Source organism: Dendroctonus ponderosae, unplaced genomic scaffold (assembly GCF_020466585.1).
Source record: "Dendroctonus ponderosae isolate FM_Combo_2020 unplaced genomic scaffold, Dpon_F_20191213v2 Dpon_F_20191213_1, whole genome shotgun sequence".
NCBI classification, from domain to species: domain Eukaryota; kingdom Metazoa; phylum Arthropoda; class Insecta; order Coleoptera; family Curculionidae; genus Dendroctonus; species Dendroctonus ponderosae.
In genome coordinates this window covers 26,722,244-26,742,179 of record NW_026017110.1, presented here as the reverse complement: position 1 = coordinate 26,742,179, position 19,936 = coordinate 26,722,244, and the positions used below count along the sequence as shown (strand labels likewise).

The 19,936-nt window shown below is 35.5% G+C and overlaps 1 protein-coding gene across 2 annotated transcripts in view; it reads left to right on the top strand.

Moving 5' to 3' along the window:
- Positions 1–19,936, top strand: part of LOC109535679 (LIM domain only protein 3) — a 57,386-nt gene that overhangs the window by 31,644 nt on the left and 5,806 nt on the right. For both annotated transcript variants that reach the window (XM_048661655.1, XM_048661654.1), the window contains exon 3: positions 1,305–1,385. In XM_048661655.1, coding sequence (XP_048517612.1) covers positions 1,361–1,385 — 25 coding nt within the window. In that variant the 5' untranslated portion in view covers positions 1,305–1,360. The remainder of the gene's footprint in view (positions 1–1,304; positions 1,386–19,936) is intronic.

Sequence of the window (19,936 nt, the reverse complement as noted above, 5' to 3'; positions counted from 1 at the left end):
GTCCTTTGAAACTTGCGGTCTTCTGTAAGAATGGTTCAGCTCTGGCATCCGTATGCCTTTACATCACATTCTCTCCATACTGGCTATCTACTAGTATGGGCATCTTACTCTACTGCGCTTACAAGAACGAGCCCCTTATATATAATCCCCGCCAGGTGTCAATTTGTCCTAATGGATGGTGGAAAAGCGGGCCGATTAGGAATATCCGTTGCCATTTCTCTAACGAGCCCTCGTTAAACCGCCGCGCCATCGTTAGGACTTGTTTCACAACCAGATTTAGCTAATTACGCGCCTACGACGATTTCGAACAATACAAGAAATTGTTGCCATTTACAGGGCCGTAATTGAACGGAATGCACTAATTTGAAAGGGGATTTTAATCCGGCAAATGCCAGCAGCCAAACAACTCGTTAGCTGCGTCAATAATGGAACTCCTAATTGCTTCACTTTGGGATTATCGGCTGCATTTTATGTGTTTACCAGTCAGGAAAATGCAATAAATTGCTTTTCATTATCTACTAGTGTATGACACACACGGTTATTTAAAAATCAATCCATCTGCAATTTAACTCAGATCTCACACTCATCCAACACTGATCCTGCTTTGATTTTCATGATACTTTCAGTTTAAACCCCTCTGGGTAATTTGCAGGGTCCAATCGGGCGGTTACTTAGAATCCACTTCATCCCCGTCATTTTCCTCTCTATCAAGCCCGCTCTAATGCCGATATATATTTAGCGGTGAAAAGGCGATAAAAGCTTTTACCGGTGCTTTTTTCCTTAATTTGATTAAAAGCGAAAGTAATGATTCATGGACAGAGGCTGCAGGCTCGAGCGTATCGATGAAAGCGAAAGGAATTTTCGCTTTATATGCGCTAAGTGCGGATTGTTGTAAACTCGATGCGAACATAAGGCGCTCCGCAATTTGAAATATAGGCCCTAAAAGCCTGACTAGATTGGGCTTTGATACGTTCCTTCAGGCCGTTCTAGGAATATATTGAGGTCCCTAAATTTTCCAACTATATGAATACTTTCGATTGATATATGACGGGTGCAGGATTTTTTCTGAGCGCAAATCAATCATGGTTTAATGCAAATTTTTTAATTTTTTGGGCAAATATTTGCTGTTGATATATTGTTTCCCATGGTTCTCCTACTGATCGCTTTGGCTTTGATTGCAGGTTTATTTTGTTGAAAAGGGACCGCCATCTAAAATTATCATAATTTATGATTTGTTGTTCAGGCGAGGTTTTCATTTGAAAATACCCAGCAATTGGAGTAATTTCCAATTCTTTTTGTTCCAGAATAATGTAACAATATCACACCAGAATCTACATTTGACCGTTAAGGGCAGGATACTATGCACGGGTCTGACAATGGCAAAGGTTAGTAAAGAAAATAAGTTTTTTTACCAATTTTCTCCAAAAAGCCTTCAAAGTATTTTCGATAAAAAAATTTATGTTGGTTTTACACTGAATATTTTAAACGTGCAGTTTCTTCCCTTGACAAGATATTTTAAAGTATTTTACTCTTATCAAACAAAAAAAAACTCGGAAGAAACAGTTCAGCTCATTAATTATTGTTGAATGTTGCAATCAACCTAAATTTTACTGATTTCAATGATTTTTTGTATTATGTTAGTTTCATTCCAGATCAATACAGTTCAGGTACGATGCGGAAGAATCGACAAATTAAAAAGTAATGCTGAAACCATCGGGTATGACGCATAATTTTGCGTGCTACTCAAAAGATTTAGCGCAAATTTGGCGCAATTGAGCATGAGGGAAAATTTTCCCATTTGAACCTCAATTAAGTGCGCGTGGTCAAATTTCGATGTTTTTTATCAAAACTTTGTGGAAAATCACAAAATCTCCAGTATATCGCTTATTAGAAATTTTGGGGAAAAAAGTCAATATCAACTTTTTTCCAAGTATGGTTTCCGCTAACCAAAACTATCCTCTGAATTCAGCCATGGTTTTTCGTTTTGGAGATATTGAGGTTCATCGGAAACTTGTATTTTCACATTTCTTAAAAACCATTTGTAAAAGAAATAGTTTTGACTGGGATGCTTCGGTTAGCAGGAAAAATTGCATTTGGTCGATTCATCGGATGAAATGAAACTATTCGTTGGTCTTTTTCTGCAATTATTTTCGCAACTTACTAAAAGCAGATGCGAGTTTTGCCTCAGGCCTGATTTTAAAGTTTTCTGTGCGAAGTCGGTGTAACCATCTGTCCGAATTTAAATTAATAGTTGTTATCACCGATTTTTGTGTGAAAATGTTTTCATGTTTTATTTATTTTGCATATTAGTTTAAAAAGGGTCGTTTTTAGTGCGCAATTTTTTTTTGGTAGTTTAGCGTGTTGAGCTCTGAATCAATCAGCAATACCGAAAAAACGAGGAAAACTTAAGGTTTTTTTGAATAACTCAAATATTATCTGGGCCCCATCTGCATCAATCAGAACTTTGCCATTCGGCCAGAGATTTCCTTCAATAATCTGCATCAGAGACCATCCAAGACTACATCTGTTGTTCCTTCGGAATTATTAAAGATATATATCTTGGCCAGATTCGAGGGCCCTTGATATCAAGCTCAGGTTCGCCTAACAGACGGAAAGTGTCACGTCCCTAAACAATATACTCGACGCGAGATTTATTGCCTCTCTTAAGATGCTTTTATTCTACTTTATAGTGTCACTACATAGTTGACGTTCATTCGGGAAATGCCCTTATTGAATATGATGAAACCGTGTTCTTTGTGTCAATGGAAATATGTGCATTTAAGTGAAAATAACGTTTGTTTTGTTATTATTGCCGGTTAAGGATCCGGAAAATTTGCTCTGTCCTAATTAGCCCACTTGTATTTAAATTTACTTAAAATTTACCAATGATTTTCGATTGAAATTAGCGATAATTTGTTGAGGCTAGCGACAAAATGCAAATTGATGTTATCAATCAATTAATAACGTTATTAATTTAAGGCGCAAATGCATATTACCATTTATCATAATGTAAGCTTTGACTATGTCAATTTGCAGAGGCAAATTCAATTAGCGTCAGTCTTTCTAATCTAAATCCGGGCCGCAAATAACCTGTAGTTAATGCAGGCGAACCGAGATAATGCCGGTAATTAATCTGAATCCAATTAGCGACAGCTGCATCAGTAATTTTACGTTAAAGGCCAGTTTATTGAAGGGTAATGGCATATACATTACTGTTTAGAAGGAATAAATGCGTTATGGTTTCCGAGCGAATTTGAGCACTTTGTTGATGATAATTCCCGATTTATTAGGGTTCAATTCACTGAACCCAATAAAAGTGTGCTCAAGTGGCCATCACCAGTGCCCGAATTAACTCCGTGTGTTTTGTGCGCAATTCGCATAAAAGCAACATTTTTTAGCTCGCATTGTGCTCCTCTCGTTTGCTGACATCTATGCCGAAAAGACATTTGGGAGGTCGATTAAGAGCAAAAGCCCCATCTAGACAATAACGACTTTCAACCGGAATAATTTATTTGTCACGGAATGAAAATAAATGTCGCAACTAATAGACTGATACATGAATTCGCTATTATTTTCGAGAAACAATGATATCAATGGTAAATAGAATCAGACATTGCACTCACGCTTAAAGAGGATCGGGTGCTTTAAACACAGGATCTTACTTTGCTTAAGTGTATTGTTGTATTAAAATGTATTGCCGAAGCTGCGCTTGCTGAAGCCGTTTCAAAACTTTCCAGAGATGGAATCTCTTAATAATATACATACACATGAGGTAATGGGGATGGAATCAACCTATTTGGGGATCAGGATTTCATCGATTAAATTTCTTCTATATTTTTTTCAATGGTTTTGCCAAATTAATGTTTCAGGCTTGACTGACTAGCATTGCGTTGAATGCAAGTTTTATTTTAAAAGATTCAGTTGGAATTACGCGATTGAAAGTTGAGGCACAGAAATATTATTGAAAACGCATTAAACACACTGCGCAATTTTTCAATAATTAAAATTACCCAGAAATGTCCTGTTTCTGCTTTGTTTGCTAAAGTTTCCAATCCAAATTGGAACCGATTGGAATATTTTAAAATGACAGAAAGTTTAAGGGGGCAACGCAAGAAACATTCTGCTCTGAAGGAAAATAAACTTTTGTCTATTTTTTTGTGTCTTTAAAATTCGGAAATTTATTTAAATATTTAAAAGATCTGCAACGTGTTCAATGTTTGTTTGTTGCTGTTAAATAATTAGTTTTAGAAAAAGTATTTATACTTCTGTGCCTCAACCACCAATCGCGTAATTCTAAATGAGTCTAAGAAAGAATTAAAGAAAAAACTTACCTCGAGAGTAAAGAGAGAAAAATTTTGCCTTCACAGAATAGGAAACGTTTGTATAATTTTACGAGAGTTTCATTAAAATTAGATATTTGAATTAATTATTTAAACAATATTCAATGTTCAATGTTTCTGTGTCGTTTCTAATACTTAGTTCCTGAAGTATCCCTATTTCTGTGCTTCGACTATCAATCGCGTATTTGAACATATTCAACAAAGAATTTAAAAAATAAAACTTACGTAAGACTCATCCAAAACAAGAAACATTTAGCCTTGAGAAAAAAGAAATTTTGTGTAATTCTAAACGAGTTTCGAATTTCAGGCACTAAGTATTTCTTAGCGCCTGAAATGTGTATATTTCTGTGCTTTAACTATCAATAGCTATATCTAAATGAGCCTAAGAAATAATTTCAAAAAATAAAACATACCATAAAAAGCTTTAAAAAAACAAAGCAAGAAACATTTTGCTCAGAAAAAAAAAGTTTGTCACTCTAGTCAAGTTTCGAAAAAGTCGCATATTTCATTCGGAAATGTTTAGGATCGTGCAATGAGAACGATGTTCCCTTTTCCATTCCTATTTTTGTGCGCTGATTAGAAAAGACGAACTAAAATACAGCCGTATAAACTCAATAACGAAAAAAATTTAAAGAACCAGAACATTTTCCTCGCAACTGAACCATTTTATTTATTTTTGTAGTAGTTGCTTGCTCCTTTCTTCCTCATTGTTTGACTTTAGTGAATATGTTGCATATGAATATGTTGCATATGCATGTGAATATAGTGAATATGTTCCAGTAACAATCAAAACTCCGCAATTAATTACTTCAGAAACCGTTAGGCACAGTAGATCAATTACCTAATTAGCTCAAGGCTTTTTGCTAATCAACATTTAATACTAAACTGCATCTTCCGGCACTGTTTAGTTTTAAAATACCATAAATCACGCTTCTTCATCCATTTCTCTACAAGCAATTTCGATTCACCAGCTAAATCAAGGTCCATTTTCATTAGGCCTTGCACAGGAGTGGAGGCCTACCAGCAGGAAACTAACACTAACAATTAAGGTGGCAGCAAGAGAAGACAGCTAGTGGAAGCTGGCTGGTTCGCTATGCCCGCATCATATTATATTTATCAAAATAATTATCTCACAGGGCCACGTTAATTACGTGCTCCCTTCCATACTAGTGAGAAATCTTATGTAAATTCACTGGAAGCGGGATGCCATTAATTAATAAGGAACTTCACTAATTGCCTACGGTAATGATTCGTAAACAGCGCAGCTCAACGCTGAGTTATCAAGCAGCCGGTCAGGTAAACAGCGCTATTTTGGATGTTCGATTAATAGACAGTATTGTTGTTGTTTTGGTTGTTGATTTTCCTCGACTCATTGAAAACCTCAAGAGATACTAGGAAATCGCTAGTTTTATCGCAAAATTATTTGTGCAGGAATTAGGCATTCGAATGGAATTAAATTCACTGTGAATAAACTGAACTTTACTATATCGATTACTGTGCTTCACTTTTAAATACCTCAAATGGTTCTTGAGAAATGAACTTCAAAAGAGAATGTCGCAAAAATCGAAAAACTGCGCTAAAACTTGTCAAAATTGTTAAAAATGTATTATGCTGGAGCAAACACTCGAATAAAACACAATGGGTTCTTGAGAAATTAGTTTTGGAAGAGAAACGTGCAAAAATGAAAAAACTTCCCAATCTTCAAAAATTAATCATAAAAGAATGAGCAGCTGGAATGAAACCAAATTTACACCTCAAGTAAACTGAAGCTTATTTTGTCAACTGTCCTTGACCGCGTTTCAATGTCTCCAATATTTATTGAGAAATTAATTTCGGAACAGAAAAGTGCAAAAATCAAACAACTTTCAAAATTTCAAAAATTAATCAGAAAAGAACGAGAACCTGGTAAGAAGCCACATTTTCACTTCAAGTAAACGGAGGTTTCGTTTATCGCTTCCTGATATCCAGGTTCCAATGCCTCCACTGATTTTTGAAAAATTAACGTCACAAGAGAATGGTAAAAAAAACAAAAAACCGCGCAAAAGCTTTCCGAACTTTAAAAATAAATTATGAAATCATGAGCAGCTGGAATGAATTGTCAAAATTGTAAAAAAATTATTATGCTGGAACAAGCAGCTCGAATAAAACCCAATTTACACCTCAATTAAACCCAAGTTTTATTTAAACCATTAATTTCGGATCAGAAAGGTGCAAAAATAAAAATCTTCCCAAACTTCAAAAACTAATAATAAAAGAAAGAGCAGCTGGAATGAAACCACCTTTACAGCTTAAGTAAACAGAAACCTTCTGTATCGATTGCTAATGTCAGCGTTCCAATGCTTCAAAAGGCTCTTGAGAAATGATCTTATCTTCAGAAGATAATGGGGAGAAAAACAAAACTTTCCAAACTTAAAAAATTAATTATTAAATAAGGAGCAGTAGAGCTTAAACCAAATATACACCTYAAGTAAACTGAAGATTTGTTTGTCAATTGTCGCTGACCACGTTTGAAAGTCTYAATTGGTTCTTAAGAAATTATTCTCGAACAGAAAGGAGCAAAARACAAAAAACTTCCAAGAAATAATTATAAAAGAACGAGCAGCGGGAATGAAACTACATACTGYACATACTAGAAGCAGAAGCTTCCTTTATAGGTTGCTGGTAACCACCTACATGGTTCTTGAGAAATTATCTTTAGAACAGAATCCTGCAAAACAAAMAACYYGTTCAAATTTCAAAATTWTATTATGGAGGAACAAGAGCCTGACATGAAACCAAATTTACACCTCGAGTAAACTGAAGCTTCCTTTGTCGATTACTGATGCCCACGCTGCAATCCCTCAATTGGTTCTTAAAAAATTACCTTCAGAAGAGGATGGCGAATAAACCAAAAACCGCGCAAAACTTGCCAAATTTCAAAAATTAATTCTAAACAACCGAGCTACTGGAATGAAACCAAATTTACACCTTAAGTAAACTGAAACGTCTGTAATACACCTATATCCTATATACCTGATATATACACCTGAAACAGACATAAAATCGAATAAAACAGAACATTTCACGGAATGGTAAGAATAGAGCAGCGGTTATATAAGGAAACTTTGATATTACCAGAAAGAACCCGTAATACATTGGCAAAGTTTGACATTGTGACGAATGATCCGAGGGCAGGTACAGAGCAAATTCATTGGCCCCAGCGGCTAAATTGAATTGGTGTTGTGAGTGGATAAGTTTCGGAGCCCGGAAATTAAATTGGAATTGGTATTGGACGCTAATATATGAAAGCGGATAATGTGCAGAACTTAATCAGTTTTTCTCTTCAATATTAAACAAGACTATTGGATTGGGCTTATTATGTCTGCAGATGGTCCCACACGGGATATAGATATTTTCGCCTGAGCAGCCGGATCGGGCTACCCATGGTTACATCTCCTTTTTGATTGTAGAACTATCCATCAATATTTAAAGAAATTTAAAATTTTGTAAATTTGTAGCTTCATTATTTGCAAATATACTTGCAAATCCTATAGCTAATGTTAGCAAACGTGTTCGTGCTAACATTTTTCCCAAACAGGAACTGATTGCGATCACAAATTTTTGGACCTAAACTTCAGACGTTCCTCAAAAATCATTAAATTCTTTGACTCGTTTAAAATTTTGGTATTTTGCAGCTGCGTCTTTTCGAAACACCCTTGCAAAAACTGCAATTGATACCATTAAAGATGTTCGCGGTAACATTTTTTTTGCGGAAACAGGAACTCATTACTCAACTCATTTTTAGACTTGAAGTTCAGGCGTTTCTCAAAAATCACTAAGTTCTGCGACACAATGCAAATTTTGTAAAATTGTAGCTTCACTATTTGACAATACACGCGTAAATACTGTAGCTGATGCTAACAAAAGTGTCCGTGCTAACATTTTTCCCAAACAGGAACTGATTACGCAGTTTTTTGGACCTAAACTTCAGACGTTTCTCAAAAATCACTAAGTTCTGTGACTCAATTCAAATTTTGGAATTGTACAGCTGCATCTTTTAGAAACACTCTTGGAAATACTGCAGTTGATGCTAATAAGGATGTGCGCAGTAGCATTTTTTTTCGGAAACAGGAACTTATGGCAACTAATTTTTTGAGCTTAAGTTTAGAGGTCTCTCAAAAGCGACTAAGAGCCTCCATTCAATTCCAATTTTCTCCGTTAATAGGCTCAACTTGTACAAAAACCTGCAGAAATACTCACATTAATACTGACAAAGATTTTTGAGTTATGATGTCGATAATGTTGTCTGAGGCAGGAACCTATTTCAACAACGGAAATTTGACCCGAAGGTTGGAAGTTGTCCAAAAATCACTGAGTTCTTCAAATCGACTGAGATTCTAGGAGCATGTAGACTGATCGTTCATAAATAACCTCGGAACTAGTCCACTGGCTGCTGCAAACGGTGTTGGAGTCACAACAACAACTTTTTGGGGCCGAAGTAGGAGCTTCCAGTTAAAAAGAAAATATTTTTGACGCTCTTCTCAATAAGCTCCATTCACTTTAGCAGGGTTTTCACTAATAATTAAATATTAATACAACATAGAAAACAAACTGCATTAAGTGGTCGGTTTGTAACCGGACCCGCGGTGTTTCTACTCATAGTCAACTTTATAAATAAGTTAATTGCAAGTGGCGTATTTCGAGGGAAAAATAAAAATATTTCATTTTCAAATAGCATGAAAAATAGATTTTCCATTCAGTTGAAAAAAACGTGCAAGTAGTTCATTAAATTCAAGCTGTCTCAATTGACTGTCGTTTATATACTCAGCATGCTCCAGACAGAAAGCAATAAACTATTTTATTATATACATAAATATGCAAAATAATTGGCAACTAAAAGCAGCTAATAGACCTGCAATTAATCGGAACGTAATTAGAGCTGCAGCTCCACAATTTACGGCATGAAACAGCCTAATACCGGATATTGCCGGATGAAATATTAGAGCACGATTATTGAAGTTAACTCTATTTTGAACTCCATTAGTTGAGAGTTTCCATAAAATGATTTCAATGCTCAAAAACAATTTTTTGCTACCTGTTGTTTGTCATCAATGTGTGATTTGAATATTTTCCGAAAAATCAGACGCAGCAATCCCATTAAATCAGTCTTTACCTGGACAAAAAGAAAGCAGAACTATGGATTGTGCAAGATGCATTAAAGGCGAGTCACATTTCCGTTTGCCATTGCCGTTTGTGCGACTTTAAGGTGCCATTAAAGTCCATTTAGCAAGCGAGGGAAAATGAAAAGTTAACTGTGCAGATGAACAAGAACTTTCCATAAGACTCAATTAAAGTGACATCAATGAAATGCACACGACAGAGCTCTCGGCACTAATGCTAATGGATAAATCTGAAAGCTCTCAGTCACTATTGCATTACAAGCGATATTGGGGCGATTCTTTGCTTTTGTAGGCGAGTTCGGTTTCTCTGACCAGTTGCTGATAGAAATGGGAATTCGTCATAAAACAGCCACTATAAACCGCAGCAAAGTTAATTATATTTGACGGTCCTTCGTCAGGCACGAAGCGAACGAAACTTTACAATGTTTTACGTTATCAAGTTTTATAAATTGCGTCCTGAAAGTCAACCTGGGTCCTCCACTTTGCATAAAGCAAGGCATCGATTACGTGCCTCCATGCCACAATGTATTTTCAGATTGTATCCGGTCCCGTTTATATTAGAATTTTATATTACTCGTTGACTTTACTGGTTGGCGAAATGGGGCACACACACTTTTGCATGACTAGCATGTGAGTTACTTTCATGCTATTCTTTTACTTACCCGATTAGAGGCATGTCATCGGGGGTAGCTTGCGTTGCACCTTCATTAAAATTCAAATTAATCCCCCTCGAGTTGTTATTGTATTTCCGACTTTCCATAAGTAACCAACAACAGCAGCCAGGCACTCAATATAAGTCATACGTGTATTACTCTGTTAAGTGGTCATGCTGATTGATAACGGTTTTATGATGAATGGCTTCGGTAGTGATTACATGGAAAAAACGAACAAGGAACATGCATTTTTTCCTACTGCAATTGAGGCAAAGGAGCATAAAATGCGGGATTTGTATAATCTGAGCAAAGATCAGTAGAATAGCTAGACACGTTTTTGGTCTTAAAATTCTAGCTTGCACACGAAATGGATCAGCAACTAAATTTTTTTACAGATAATAGAAAAAACTGCAACTTTCCAATTTTCGAAAATTAGTTCTAAACCAAGGCCAGCTATGTTTTTGGCAATTTTTTCAAATCTACTGTTTTTTGGGTAAAATTTTGAAAAAAGTTCAGCGCATTTGACGTGGATAGACTCTAATACTTGCAAACGAGAACAAGCAGTTACTTAAAATATTCGCCGATTTTAGAGCGAACTTTAGTCGTCAAATCTAGCAATGATGTGGTTTTCGCAATGAGAAGATTGAGGTTTTGCGAATTTTCAAAATCTGTTCATAAAATCTACTGTTTACCATTCGGGACGTTTTTTATTTGAAAATTCAAGATTACAAACGGAATCAATCAGCTAATAACAATTTCAACACGACATTTGATATCGACATGACAAATTCTGAAATTCTGTGGGCAAATGTTGAATGAGAATATAGTCAGAAAATTAAATCAAAATCCAAGACTGTTTTCGCTTTGACGCGCCTGCATTTTGAAAATTCTATTTTCCGATCCGATCCAAACTAGAGCTTGACTTTTTCACCGATTATAGAAGACGCCCCAATCTTCCAACATGGAGAATTTTATCCTGACGCAAGGCCAACTTATTTTTTTCAATTTTGAAAATCTACTTATATAATCGAATTTTTCTCATTTCTTTTCAATTTTTTTTATTACATTTGCCGCCTTAAAATCATCGCTTACAAACGAAGGTAAGCAGCTAGTTGTAATGTTTACATACACTGTATAATAAAAAGACTAACTTTAACCTGCTGATTTTTATTCTATTCAAATTCAGCTTGAAGTGGTACAAAGTTTCTAAATCTGCCCAAAAAATAGACTTTTTTACATTCGGCCCAATTTCCGTTACAAAATGGCAAACAGAACCAAACAGATATTTTCTGTTTTTACAGATTGCGAAAGAAATGCCTTCGTTCGACTTTTGAGAAATCATTTAAAATCAAAACGAGATTGAAGTTTTGCAAAATTTCACAATCTGATCAAACATGCGCCTCTAATCGCCGTAGCAAAATGTCAATTTCTAAACTGACTTAAACAACTAAACTGAAATTTGCACGTTATAAAATAATCTTTAATCATCAGATTGTGACTGAATTTTATTTTTCTCAAATTTTTCAAATATACCCAGAAAAACGGCGGATTTTTTTTCACACAACGGCGTTTAAAAAATTGTAACTTAACTGTAACTAAAAAATCAGCGGTTTGCTATTCCCGCACGCTTTCAGTCTCAAACTTCTCACTTTCAAACGGGACCCAGTAGGTGCTACAATTTTTCACATTTTACAGAAGAAATTTCAATCTGTAAATCTTGAATCTGTTCTTGGACATGGAAAGCAAAAATCTATTTGATTTCATTGATGTGATTCAATAGTTTCAAATTCAAAGTATTTAGTGGTTATTCAAAAGAGTTTATTGACATTGAAATTGACAAAATTTTGATACGTGGCAAGAAATCATCTCTCACTTAAATTTTTCTTATTTCCGCAACCGTTTTTGAAAAAATGTTTGGATTTTCAAAAAAAAGTGTTTAGCATTAACCAAAAAAAATATTTTAGGCTGCAACAGCAACACTTCCACTTCTAAAATCGACATATTTTTATGTGTGAGTCCAATTTTTCTTGGGATCGAAACCCAAACATTAATTTTGACTGATTGAAAACTGGCAAAATTTTTGGATTCAGAACATCCATTTGCCTGTTTCATAGGCGATAGCTTTAACCATTGCAATTTTTCAATTGGACAAAACAATAATTCTCCATTCAAAGCAAATTAACAATAAAATTGGGTTATGGATGAAGCCAGGTAATCAACTTGATAGCGACTGGATCATATTAAATTTATCGGAACAATTATCTAACGGGGCCAAGTTGATTACGTTTTCCCTCTATGCTCCGGTCTCGGGACCTGGAAAATCCTAAGCAAACTATCTGTAAGCGGGATGTCATTAATTAATAAGGAACTTTGCTAATTGCTTTCAGTTACTGTTTCCAAATCGGGGTTTAATGCATAGATGGGCGGTGATTTCATCAATATTAGCTGGCCATTTGGATGCGGCTGTGATCGGACTGATGATGGCTGGGAGTTTTGTAGAGACTCCATTTTTTTCTTTGATAGCAATGTATTTTGCAGTTGCAAAGAGAACAGTTGGAGAAATTAAATTGAATTGCCAAAATTAAATTTTTAAAACCATAGGCGATCTTCCTCCGGAGGTGTATGCAAAACGTACAGAAAAGCACTGAAATATTAGCAAAAAACTAAATCTGAAATTAGGCCCCATGTAGAGGACCGCGCTTTTTCTTCATTTTATGATTCAAACGAGTGAAGTTCAAACGCCGTTCAATCTGAAAAACATGCAAGAAAACAAAACCTTAAATGACATTCTCACTAGTTCGAAAACTCAGTTAGCTAATGGAGCGTTCGGATGAGCCTTCAAGGCTTTTTAGTTTTACTGTTCTAGTCGGCGAATGCTGGTTTATGGATTTCAGTAATATTTTAAGAAAGCCATTGCGGAAATTGAAAATTCCCATTAAACCAATTGGGGATTTTTTGGGGCGTCTTATAGAAACATAAATACCCCCCAAGCGACCCAGTTCGAAAACAGGCCATGTCACATTCCAGTTTTAAGCGTTTGTCGAATCTTTATCGAATACTGGACTCGCACGCTCCTACTAACGTTGAAATGGGGTGCTCCTATTAAGATGGCGATTTCGGAGCTATAACATTGTAGGTTTATTTTAACGATTCTGTCAGTTACAGCCCGAGGCACAAAGCCTCAAAATTAATCTCTCCTATGGCTCCAGTATGATGATAATAACTCCTATGCTGATTATGTCGGTTCCATGCTGGTCAATTATTATTGCCCGATGCGTTCCCGTCATATCAGACTTTTAAATCCATTTAGGTTGCTATTCCTCCAATAAATTATCGGGTAAATTTTAAGATATTTACTTGCAAACAGCAGCTGTTAAACAAACGAGTAAACTTCGAATCAATGAAAAATACAATCTAGGACAACAAAGATAAATTATACTGGATATAAATATCGAATAATGCAGGGATTAAGTGGGCAATTTGCCGCATGTTTGATAGGCTAGGCAAAATGCCATTTCTACCAGATCAGCACAATGCCTGCATTTGTGATAGATGGTGTAAACTTTAAGAGTTACTTAGAAAAGCACTCCGAATGGGCATGGACGTCAAATGAAAGAATTCGTCGGCCCGATCCTCTACAGGGCCATTCGTCAGCGCCCATCGGAGCCACTTTGCAAAGTTTATGCATTGTGCTGCCATACTGAGGGATAAGTGAAATAAAGACCATTCCATATCCCAATGGAGATTTTTCCATGGTTGACGGACCTTAACATTTTTTAATTTTTTGCCAAGCGGCATAAGGGAAATCTATGCCGTTTAAAACAGTTCAGTAGGCGAAAAATGTGGATGAGCGCCAGTTGTTTCCCAATCTTTGTCACTTCACTGGAGCAAACGCAACCACTTTTTCGTTGGCTGAAATTCTCAATAGTCAAGAACATGCCTGTCCAAAAACCGGCAATAGCTGCTGGGAAGATGTATAAAAACAGCAAACAAAGCAAGCAGAAGGGATATTTCTCTGCACAAAAACATTGTAGAAATTTAACTTTAATAGTCGAATTTCCATTCAAAACTGATGCTGAAACTTGAGTTTTTCGCACTTTCAGGCCGTTGTGGAAAAGCATTTCTTCGTCAACTAGAAAATCTTCAGAGTAGAAGCAAACCACCTCTGAAAATGTAAGCCATTTGTGCTAGCAACGTCAGAAAGTTATTTTTTTCACGACGGCCTAAAAGTCTCAAAAACTCACAAGTTTGAAGCAATGACCGTTAAAACTTATCTTTTGGAGAAAACAGGGTTTTTGGCGTTTTATGTCGGCGCGGGAAACATTTTGTTGATGACCTTTTTTTGTTGTTTTTAGATTGATTTTAACGTCAGTGTGAAAATACTGACAATCTTGAGATATTTTCTGCGCCAAATTATAAAATAAATTTGATAACAACACGCGCCTCCTTCATCGCTTTGTAAAAAGTTTCGAATTTGGGACAAAAATCAAATAATTTTTTCTGTCAAACAACGAACAGAATAATCGAAAAGCTTTAATACATTTTTGGGAAAACTCGCCTCTGAAGACTGTAGAGTTTGTTTAAAAACTGTGGTTCTTTGGTTTTGACTTCATTTTTCTCTTGCTTTCCTTTCGACGCAATAACGCTCTATTGAACACTCACAATCTGGAAGTCTTTTACGCGAAAAATTACAAGATTAATTTATAACTCTCTGTATTCTGCAAAAACTTTTTTCAGCGTCGAATTTGGGACAAAAACGAAAATAAACGTCTCCCATTTTTTTACAAAAATTTTTAAGGTTTTCTCAAAAACCGATTACAAAATTAAAAGTTTTCAATCAAAAGCTCAAAAAAACGTTATTTTCTGATGCTTTTCTTCTTTCCTGACAATCCTCGGGTGTTTTTAGCCAAAAATAATAAAATTAATTTTGTTTGAAAATTCGCCTCATTCATTGCTTCATCGTTCAAAAAAACGATCGAGAAAGCAAAAGCATTAATGAACTTTTTGGAAAACTCGTCACCTTCATCGTTCTGTAATTTTTTTAAGTTTCTTCAAAATTTCCGGTTTTTACCTTTTAGACCCAATATTTTCAAGCAATTGTTTCTACAGAAAAGGGTAACTCAGTGAATTTTTAAAAGATTTGAAAAACAATTATAAATTTCCACATTTCCAAGGGCAATTTTTTTTTTAAGCGTAAATAGTAGCAGAAACTGTACTGTACTTTTGCTGATGAAATTGATCTCCAAAGCGCAAGAAGAGTTACGATTTTATACTTTTCATATTTTTCTGTTTCTATAACTTCGTGAAAGTGAAACAAACGTTAAAAGTTTAAACTTTTTATTGCGCGGAAATTACCGCAGAATACGTTTCCTGCAAGATTTTTCAAAGCTGAGATCAGATTTGGACTTTAAATGCGCACCGTCTATAACTTGAACAAACACTGATACAAATGATTCCACAAGAAGAGAAACAGAAGTTTTCCAAAATGTTGGAACATTTTCAGACGAACTATCTCGAAAACTTCCAAAGTTTCAGTTCTTCCGTAAAGAGTCCCCCACACGTTTATTGATGAAAACACTTGCATTATTAGTGTTTTATTATCACATTTTTCCTAATTTTACTATGCACGTTCAATGCTTTTATGGCACTAATAAAATATTGTCGGCGGACCATAAACACGCCGACTAACCCGCACTCGTTCTCCATTTTGCAATATCGTTCCTCTGTCGCAAAAATAGATTGAGAGGAAATTGATATAGGTATTACAGTGGCAATTTAAGGAATTGAGTTGCCATAATGGATTGAGGAGACATTTACAAATCCAATTTTATTCTTGCGTTCAAGATCGAGGAATAGAGCAGCCGAAATAGTTAGAACGGATAAAATGGTTAGTGGAATGAAGCGAAAGGATAAATAGAAGGAAACCACTGAATGCATTAATTCGTGCCCCCGAACTTTTCCTTCCGGGCCACCCCTTATTGCAGTCCGATATCATATCTTTCGTTCCTCGGGCCGGCACTTGGCAAATTCTAATCTTCTAATTAATCACGTAATACTGAGCCCTGACATTTCATTAGCCTTTCTCTCGGCACGCAATTTAATTACTATTCAGAAGTTAAATTTTTTAATTATAAAATCAGGGTTGTTTTGTTTCGTTTTGTGTTTAAGTAGGAAAGTCGGAGCCGGTGGAAATTATTTCTTTGTTTAGACGATGATACGGGGTGAAAACTCTTCGACCTGAATTCTTTTGCGGTTTAATTAGTCAAGCTAAATTTGGACGCCCGCATCACGAAAATTGTTGCTTTGTTCGTCGGTGATTTATCTCTTATCTTAGGGGAATAAACAGGGAATTGTTGGTAATCTTTTTTCTGCTTTCTTTTTGCCACTTTTTAATCTGTCCGAAATGTAACGAACGTAGATTACAATCGTATCGCTCCTAAGAAAGCAAATATTAGTAAAATGAACAAAGTTTATGTAATGAAGTATGACGGGGTCGAAGCTGCACTACGAATGAGTAAATTGAGGCATTTTCAAGAGTTACCTGTGTGAGGTATCTGTGCATCTTGCAAGTAGTAATTGAAAATATTTTAAAAGTGCCATAGACCCTATTCTAAGGACTGCTGTTAAAAAAACAGCTGTGTTAAAGAAACTACAAATTACCGTTCGAGTATGTACATATCGAAACCGCAAAGAAAGCGCCCGTAAAAGCCTTTAAGCATGCCATATGATCCTTTGGAGGCCAGTAACGCTACTTTGCGTTTAATCCACAAAGGTGCTCTTAAGGAATAAAGAATGGCCGCTTTATTTATTCAATTATTCCAGTCCAGACCCGGCAATAATTTCTTTCAAATATTCACTAAGTTGCCCGGTTTAGTTCGGAACGCAGGTTCGTATTTTGTATGGGAAACTTTACATGAATGAATTCGACGTTTGGGATCGGCTGAGTTAGGAGTAGTCGTTTTATGAATTTGAGAAATTGACAATTTTTACTCAAGAAATTCAAGGAAAGTGATACTTATTAGTTCAAGTGTATGGTGATGGGATTTCAATCCAAAAGCCTGCTAAAATAATAGAATAAATTCCAAGCAAGTGTTGACTTGGCTAGAAATCGACTCTTTACACTCTCAGCCCAAACTTAGGTGCAGTTTGCAATGTTAGTTAAATTGCAAAGCGCTTAAATTTGCTGAAAAGTTAGGTTTTAACATTAAAAAAACAACAGTCGAGTTCAGCTGACTTTAAAAAGATTTATCTTCAATTTGTCACTCGAGCAGATTTTTTTCCAATGGAAAAATTCTTCATCTTTTATTTTAATCAAACATTTTCGCAACGTGAGTCTGAGCATGAAAATATTTAGGCTTGACCATTGCTGAAAACTGGTGAATTTTCCAGCATTTTCCGGCAAAATCACCAGTGACTCTCTTCTATCCGGATATCGAGAACCAAGAATCAGTAAAGAAGTTTAATCGTTTTAGTCTCATTGATCATTTTAAGCTGGTAAGCGCGGTTCTTGAAAAGCACAATTTTGTATTAAACTTTCGAATTTAACCAGCGTATAATCAAAAATCAAGTAGAAAGATACGATTTCTTTAGGTACTTCAATGGGGGAGAATAGAAGATAATTTGCGCGAAAAACGAGCAGATCTCGATATAGTTAATCCAAAGGAAAAATAACAACGCAAACTATTGAAGCTCGTTTAGAAATAATTTCACCCACTTTTAATTTAACAGCAAAAAGCGAAAATTCCATTTAGTTTCTAAAGGCGAAAAATAGATCATCAATTCCGCTAAGTGGCAACCGAGCTGAGCTCTAAGCTAAAACCGCGTTAGTCACTAAGAAATTGAATCTTATTAAGAAATTAAATCTTCATTAAGAACAGAAACGTAAAATTTCAGAAAATAATTTAAATGCGGAAATTACAACCGAGAGTCGAGCTCGAATAATAAAGCCGTTTTGCTGGCGGAGCTTGTTTTCGTCCCTTTACTCATCCGGTTTGAACTATTTTAATTAAGACGACGGCTAATTTAACTACGCAAATCTTCTGAGACAGCGAGGGCCTGCTCGAGGATTCTTTGTATCACACCCCACTTGTATTGTCGTCTTGCAGAATGGGATGCTGTTCCAATTAATTCGACGTCATTGTTACCGTTTAGCCAAAGTAGGAGGAACAATCTTCAATAGTTTGCCAAAGCATTTTGGAATTTATAGAGGAGGTTTACCTTGTGCTAAATATAGAGAGAGCTTTTTCATTGACTCTTCGACCTAGAACTCTTTTTAGCAAATTCATCCGATTCTCATTTTGGAGCTGGAGCAGACTCGTGCCAGTGTGAATAGAAAAAAGCATGTTTATACCAGCAAATATACAGCTGGAAGCTTAAATAATAAAAATGTTCTTATTTAAGAGGGTACACAGACCTTGAGTACTGTTGCAGCTTTTGGGATCGAAATATTTCGCCCCTCTTCAACTTCAGCAACTCTGAATTTGTATAAATTGATTAAAGAATCAACAATCTTTCTCTTCTTGAATAAACGGATCCCGTTTGGTAGAAATAAGAAAATAACGAATTTTATGCCATCGGTTTTACCTTTTCGGATTTAAAAAAATGTCAAAAATACGTCTTTTTGTTCAATTGTTATTTACTTTAAACATGTTCAACGATTCAACAGTGACAATTTAAATTAATATTCTTTCTACAAAGTTCCTAAGATTAAAAGTGCAATTTTCTAGAATTGAAAAACTCACACAAAAACACTTTTTTCGGCAGTTTTATTGAAGTGATAACTTTTTATGGGAGGGGGAACCGATTTTTCTCGGTCACGGCGACCCCCACTCCGGCCTCTTCGCGCCTGAGGCTTGGAACGCACATATGCACTTTTTTGTTAGTGCGGGTGCATCTGTAGATCTGATAAACTTTTCAAATGCACATTGCGTTATTAAACTGACAGTGACTTTGATTTATCAAATATTGAGTGTGATATTATTGTGTTTGGTGCAGTTTATTTTATAACGCTGATAATATTGTATCAACAAATTATCAAGGAAGAAGCTGCAGATACTGCAAATATTAGGTTAAGGGTGCTCATGTACTAAATGCCTATTCGAGTTTCGCATTTTTTTTTTATTTTCAATTAAAGTACACACACAATTATCCACACTAAAGCAGTTGAACTGCAAAAAAATGCGGATCGTCCATCAATTTGCAGAAAAATGTATTACAAACTTTTGAAAATCATCTTCAAACGACCGGTTTATCATTACAAATGAGATTGCACATTGCCATGTACTGTTAAATATTGTTTTAAGAACTAACAATCGATGTTGTGCAACAAAATTGTGCCTATGATCCACTACAATAAAGTTTCGAAAGACTGTTGGACCTATTTTAAATCGCCTGATTGATTGTGAACGCAAATTCGTATCAAGAAAAAATTAAAATAAATTAAATCGCATCGATAGAATCCCGGTACCGATTCCCTATGTCTTACTCTCCGTCTGTAGTCCAGATGCTGCCCAGATGATGTCCATTTGCATTGTATTGCACGATTCAAAGTTCCGAACTGGTAAAATATTACTACCTACTTGTTTAGTGACTTTCATCGGAGACAATTGTTAAACCAGATGTTGAGCGGATATTTTCTAAATAAGGCAGGGTCAATTTATGAAAAACGATCAAAATTAAGTCCAAATAGCGTGTCACAACTATTATTAATAACTTTTAATGCAATAATATGTTCTATTATTTGTTATTTTATTTTGTAACAACAAATTATCAATATTTAGATATC